Here is a 6,767-nt window from a genome sequence, read left to right as displayed (position 1 = left end):
CCCCCCCCCCCGCCTCCAGCTGGCCAGTGGGTACACTTCTAGAGCTGGTGCTTTAGACCTAGAAGACCGTTGTGTGAGCGGGGACGAGCAGCTGCTTGTGGTCTCTTTGTTCCCCCGGGGCGGGGGCGGGGCGCCTAGATGACAGATGAGCCCACTCTTTGCCCGGGAGGTGCCCCCACCCCCATTTGGTTAGAGGATACAGGGGCATTCACCCCACACAATGGGTGCTTTCTTTTTCCCTCTAAGGAATCCAGGGACGGGCAGGGGCTGGTGCTCCGTGAGACATCCGTTCTGGGTCCTGGGGATTTCTCCCGCCCAGCTGAGCCACACGGGCCCCCTGACTCACTCATTCTGTCACCAGTGACAAGGTTTCCTTAGCCTTGCACCTAGGCTGTGCGCTGGGGGTCACATGGTGTTCAGGCTGTTCCCTGCCCAGCGACTGTAAACATGGTCACATGCTAAGAGGTTTTCTTCCAGTTACTTGGCCCAAACCCCAAAACACTGCCGAGTCATGCTGGGCGGGTCCCAGCCTGCTCTGGTCCTGGGTATCTCCCACATTTTTCATTACAGATAAATCCCAGTTCAGACATGGGGTACCTCCTTCCCTGGGGTGAGGAGGGGCGGTCTCTGTGACAGCTATATAAGGAAAGAACCCGGCTCAGCGAGCATTGGGCCCAGCGGAAGGCGGAAGGCTGTTATCGGTTGGTCGGTGAACCGAGGCTGGGGCCGGGCCATCAGTGCCGCTGTACCCAGCCCAGCCCGGCACATTCAGGAGAAAGCCACCCCCACCAACCCCCGGTTGACAAGTGGAGGAATCCTGGCCTAAGGACACACTCAGCTCCACTTTTGCCCGCTGCTGTTTCAGCCTTTGCTGGAATATGCTGGAATGGGTCCCTTTCCAACCTGAGATTGGCCCCGTGTTTGGGAACTGTGCCCTCCCAACACATGAACGTCTGGCCTGTGAACTCCCTCCCAGAACTGGTTAGACTCGCCCCAACTTTGCACACCCCTTCCATAAATGTCTCAGCTGAGCAGCTAATCCTTTGGGTTTAGACAGGTGGCTGGGTCATTCCATACAACTGCCTGTAGGGAATTTCATGGGGGCGACAAAGCTAGCTTCAGCTGCCTTGGACAGTTACCCTTTACAAGGAAGAAAGCAGGCAGAGTACACTCTGTAAGAGCTTTGTCTTTTGAAAAGCTCAAGGCTATGAGACAGATAGAATGTCATGCATCCTCGGCCCTGTGGCGCCAGCTTGGGGGACTGTAGGGGATGTGACTCCCAGGGTTCTTGGGGTCCCGTCACGCTGTGGAAATCTAATGTGCTGGGTAGGCCTGGTTTAATGTATGATTATAGCCAGCACCACTGGAGGGGGTTAGCACTTTTTTTTTTTTTTTTGAGAGAAACGTAGAGAGGGTGGACATTGTACTTGTAGGGCTTGGTGCATTTTTCCAGACAGAGCACGTGTCGGTAACCACCTGAATCAAGAACTGGAGCCCTAGCATTCCACTCCTTTTACTTGTTGTGTTGGGCTCTTGTGTGCAGAGGGAAATAGATTTCCTCTCCGCTTGTCCTGGCGCTGGCTTGTTTGGGGTGCCCAGGGAGGCTAGAATTCTTTGAACAAGTTCCTGTGCACCCTACCCACCTGTTTTGTGGCTCCCCAGAAATTTTGGCCCTGAGCCCGATGCCCTCCCTGGTTCAGTTGAGGTGTTTGAAGGTGTGTGTGTGGGGGGTCCAGACCGAGGTTATTGTTTACTTGGAATTGCGCCTGCAGGGCCTTTGCTTGCCCCACACATATTTAGCATTGTTCTTACGGCCTGAGGCTCTGTCATCCTCCTGGGCTGTGGTCAGCATGTGCATGGCCTTTGCCCCAGCCAGTCCCCAGCCGTGGCTTTGGTGAGAGAGGACCGGAGAGGACAGTTGTTTACATCGAAACCCAATGTAGTTCCTTCCTGCCCTGGGAGACTCCCTCGGGGAAGTTCACGGAGCCAGGGGTGGGTGACACCCCGAGTCAGCATGGGCTGACCCGTCCCCTGCACCTCCCGGCAGGTGGGTCTGACGGCTCCCGGCTCTATGACTGCGTGTGGAGGTACAATTCCAGCGTGAACGAGTGGACCGAGGTGGCGCCCATGCTGAAGGCCCGCGAGTACCACAGCTCCTCCGTGCTGGACGGGCTGCTGTACGTGGTGGCCGCAGACAGCACGGAGCGCTATGACCACACCACGGACTCCTGGGAGGCCCTGCAGCCCATGACCTACCCCATGGACAACTGCTCCACCACCGCCTGCCGTGGCCGCCTCTATGCCATTGGCTCCCTGGCCGGCAAGGAGACCATGGTGATGCAGTGTTACCATCCGGACACGGACCTGTGGTCGCTGGTGGACTGTGGCCAGCTCCCACCCTGGTCCTTCGCCCCCAAGACCGTGACTCTGAATGGACTTATGTACTTCATCAGGTGAGTCTCCGGCGGCCGATGCCACTTCTCGGTCCTCCTGCCCGGGCCTTGTGCCGAGGCATGTCATCGCTGTGCTCCCCATTTCACAGATGAGGAAGCAGGCTGCGCTGGGAGCCCAGGCTAGGTCTTTCTAACCTGGAGCCTTCCGTGCTGCCCCATTTCTTAGAACAGTTTCTATGGGCTTCTAGGTTTTCTTAATTAAGGGATCCTAACTGATGGAGTTAGAGCCTTTGATTGATTGATTGATTGATTGATTGATTGGAGTTAGGTCCTTTCAGAGAAATTCTTGAGATTCCTAGAAGCTAAAGAAAATGTGTTGCTTTGCTTGCTCTTCTGCCTGGAGGGTCCCAGTCTAACCCCTGGTTGTTGTCACATGGCATTTATTATAAAGGAATCTGCCCTACCATGAGGGATTTTGAATCTTAAAAAGACTAAGGGAGAGCTTTATGGACACTTGAGTCTTCAGGGAAGTGCTGCCTTGTCAGAGGGACCCTGTGCTCACCCAGCAGGGTGTCCACACTCTGCTACCAGGTGCAAGAGCCAGGCAGGGGTTCTGCTCCACCCCCTCGACTTAGAGCAACACTTGGGCCTTCAGTGCATGGCGCAGGTCCTGTCTGTTCCCTCCCCACCTGACCTGGCAGAGGGAGGCCTCACAGCCCTGTGGAGTGAATGCTGTTCTCTAAGGATCCTACAGCCACGCTGGACCAGGGAGGGACCTGGGATGGAGCAGGCCCCAAAGCTAGCTGGGGGACACGAGGACGATGACGAGAGTTAGCACGTGTCGGGGCCCTGAGCTCTGTGTGGCCTGTCTCCGAGTTGATCCCCATGAACGTCTGATGAGATGGGCACCACTGCCGTCCCTGCTTCACAGATGGCAGCCGAGGCTTCCAGCGGGAGGGGACTTACGGGATGGCACAGGGTCTGAATCAAGGGGAGCCAACCCAGGTCCCAGTGTGATGTCGCTGTACCATGGTTTCCCTGGGCCAGGCTGTGTCCTTGCCAGTGTGCGGCAGAGACGGGTGCAGGGGGTCTTGATGACCCGCCACAGCCAGATGCCCCCCTGCCGTCACGAGCAGTGGGCATCCAGGCGCTCCTGCCTGCTCTGCATAGCCTCTGCACGTGTGTGTGTGTGTGTGTGTGTGTGTGTGTGTGTGTACGCATGTACATCTGTGTGTACTTGCAGATGTGTCCCTGCTCCTTCCTCCCTGGCCTAGAGTCCATCCGAAGCTGTGGGACCAGGAGGGAAGGGTAAGGTCTGAATGGTTTCCTCCATCCCCTTCAGACTGGGGCTTTGAATTGGGAGCCTCCAAGGAAATACGTACTTGGCTCCTCAGCGGTACCCCTTGTCTTGCGTCCTAAGCTGCACTGGCCTCTGTCTGCCCCTCCACTCTGCTCCCCCAGACCCGAGGCTTCCTCCTCAGGCTTTCTTGGCGAGCACATTCAGAACAGAGATGGCACCGTTTGCCACACATCCTTGTAGGCCAGGAACCTACAGGGTTCTGAGAAAGCTCTGCGATTTCCACCAGCTTCTGGTCCTATTCTGAAACGTCATCTGAACCTTCACCCAGCTCTCCCTCCCCCAAGTCAAGGTAGATGTCTTCAGAGAGGGGGTGGGGACGGCTATAAATACTTCTCAAGAGTGCCAGAACCTTGGCTTCAGCCCTTCGGTAGCAGTTCCAGCTTGAGCATGAGAATGTCCTCTCTGCCCTCTGATCCTGAGCAAGACGGGCGCAGGGGCCAGTCTGCCCACAGAAGGCCCCCTGTGCCTTACTACTCCACATCGGAGTCTCTTGTCACTTGCTAGCCAACCCCCAGGTGGAAGCATTCAGGTGCCTCCCCCATGCCCACTGTTAGCCTTTGTATGGATTCACCTAAGCCGTGGGAGGCTGGGGGAGGTGGGCTCAGCTCTTCCCCAACAACCCCCCCACCCCACCCCCCGGCCACCAGGCAGAGCAAGTGTGCAGCAAGGAAAGACAACCCCGATTGTCCTCCAGGGGTGCAGTGCGGGCAAGGCCCGGAGTCTCGTTCTGATGCACTTGAGTGTTTGTCCCAGGGCCACCCGGTTCATGAGCCCACTGCCTAATAAGCCACAGAATGCCATGTGTCAGGGCAGCTCCTGTCCACAGGCCATTCTTTCAGGGGTACCCAGTGCCAGGCCGAGGCCTCAGCTCCGCAACGGCTGCTGTCCTGGGCCATTCCCTTCTCCAGTGCCCCGCCTCAGCCCATGTGTGAGGCTCCTTGGCTGGGGTGCCGAGCCCCCTACAGAAGGAGGAGCTGGGAGCACCGTCCAGCCTGGCACCTCTGGCTGCAGCTTATTTCTCTCGGAGTTGGGGGGGGGTGCGGTAGGAAGGGGCCCAGTGGCCTCTGGTGCTAATTGTCCTCGTCATGGGGGCCACAAGCTAAGAATGGTTTTTACATCTTGAAATGGTTGAGGGGGAAAAAAAATCCAAGCAGGAGCCGTATTTTATGATGTGAAAAGTTGCACGAAATGCAAACTTCTGTGTCCATAAATAAGGTTTTTTTGGAATGCAGCCTGCCCCTTAGCCAGCGGCTGCTGGTGCGAGTGCAGTGGCAGGCAGCGCTGGGGACTTGCTACTGAGTCTGCTCTCCACGGCCTGACGTGTTTGCTGACCGGCCCTTCTGCTGACCCGGCTCGTTACTGTCACTGCCATTTGGGGGTTAGTGTCTCTGCTTTTCGAGGCTGGGCCTTTGAGCCTTTTATTGCAGGAATCAAGAGTGTGTCAAACAAGGTGGCAGGATTCTGACCCCAAACGGAAGGGCAGCCCTGGTATTTCTCACCTGGACCGTGACTGTCCTGCTGGGCACCCAGGACACAGCCGGGAACAGGAGGAGCCTGGGGGGCTGACAGCGGAGGAGACGGCCTTGGCCCAGGAGCCGTCGGGGCGCACGGCAGTGTGCAGTGGGGCAGGAGGCCTGGCCTGGCCCGGTCAGCCGTGGAAGGGAAGACAAGCCCAGGTGGAAGACCGTGAGGAGACGGGTGGGAAGAGCTGTGAAAAGTTCAGCTCTGAAGCCAGCCAGTGGGGCGGCCATGAGGACAGGACGGCTAGTTGGTGTAGAGCAGTGGGGAGGGTTTGAGCACTGGAAGGGGATCTTCAGATTTGAGAAGCAGAGTCTGGTTCTGGCCTCAGAGCCCAGGCCAGATAGGTGTGAGGGCCTGAAATTGGCCCCTGCAAACCAGGGCTAGGGTCTCACTGGGCTTTGGACTACCAGATGGGATCAAAGAAGTTCTCAAAGGAGAGGGGCCCTCATGGCCCTCCTCTCCGGCTCCTCACACCCAGGGATGGCTTCCTCCTGGCTCTGACACATTCCCCCCCCTCCTCCTACCCACAGGGACGATTCTGCGGAGGTGGACGTGTATAACCCCACAAAGAACGAATGGGACAAGATCCCATCTATGAATCAGGTAATTATGTGAACGTGTTGGCATTGGAAGCACAGGCTGGTCTTGTTTTCTGGCCAAAGTGTTGCTATGACGTGTTTGGGAACTAGTCTTGATGAGTGGAGCCTGTGTTGAGGCCTTTCCCAAGTGTTACCTCACTTAATAGAGGACTGGTTTTTCCCTCAGTTCATGCTGTGGGGAACTGAGACCTTAAATAAATCCCAGGGTCAGACAGTTTAGCGAGTTCATCCACCAGACCTGTATTTGTTGAGTACCTGCTGTAAGTCAGAGAGCACGTGGGGAAGAGTATTCCATAGAGGGACAGCAAGTGCAAAGGCCCTGGGGCAGGGTGTGCTGAGTGTGGTTGTAGAGGAAGCCCCACAGCCCAGTGTAGCTGGAGCAGAGCAAACAAGGGGACAGCAGAGGGCATGAGGTCAGACAGGAGTGACCCTGGGAAGACATTTATTGAGTGCCTACTGTGTGCTCTAAACAGGACACTGTTGCTATCTGATCAGGGTCTCTCCTCTCTGTTTGTTGAGCAGAGAGGTGCCTGGCCCGACCCTGTGATGGAGCTGGGCGAGCGTGTCAGCATTTGGCCACATGGGCGTTTCCTTAGTCCCAGTTAGTTGTGTATACCCACTCACATCTTTTTTGTCTTCCTTAAAATTTCCAGACCTGTTCTCATGCTACCTCTGCATGGCAGTTGTGACAATTGTCACAGTTTACATCATCCCAGTTTAACATCTTTACGTTTAGAGAACGTAACTTTGTTTTTCCCCGTAACAACCTACCCATTACAGCAAATTTGGGGAAGACGAGACTGTCCGGTTTTGTGGTTCAGAGCCCAGACTTTGAGTCCGGTCCTGGCTCGGCCTCCATCAGCCATACAAGGCTGTTTTCCCACTTGCATGACA

At 56.4% G+C, this 6,767-nt stretch overlaps 2 protein-coding genes across 2 annotated transcripts in view; one reads left to right on the top strand and one right to left on the bottom strand.

Annotated features, from left to right (window-relative positions):
* Positions 1–1,858, bottom strand: part of PHF13 (PHD finger protein 13) — a 17,604-nt gene extending 15,746 nt beyond the window's left edge. Inside the window, exon 1 of the mRNA XM_002923860.4 lies at positions 1,813–1,858. Coding sequence (XP_002923906.2) covers positions 1,813–1,858 — 46 coding nt within the window. The remainder of the gene's footprint in view (positions 1–1,812) is intronic.
* A 165-nt stretch (positions 1,859–2,023) lies between these two features.
* KLHL21 (kelch like family member 21) overlaps positions 2,024–6,767 on the top strand; it is an 8,465-nt gene continuing 3,721 nt past the window's right edge. Inside the window, exons 1-2 of the mRNA XM_034671153.1 lie at positions 2,024–2,453; positions 5,805–5,877. Coding sequence (XP_034527044.1) covers positions 2,128–2,453; positions 5,805–5,877 — 399 coding nt within the window. The 5' untranslated portion in view covers positions 2,024–2,127. The remainder of the gene's footprint in view (positions 2,454–5,804; positions 5,878–6,767) is intronic.

This window comes from Ailuropoda melanoleuca, chromosome 11 (genome assembly GCF_002007445.2).
Source record: "Ailuropoda melanoleuca isolate Jingjing chromosome 11, ASM200744v2, whole genome shotgun sequence".
Classification (NCBI taxonomy): Eukaryota; Metazoa; Chordata; class Mammalia; order Carnivora; family Ursidae; genus Ailuropoda; species Ailuropoda melanoleuca.
The sequence above is the reverse complement of the archived record's forward strand: the minus strand, read 5'-3'. Positions and strand labels throughout refer to the sequence as shown.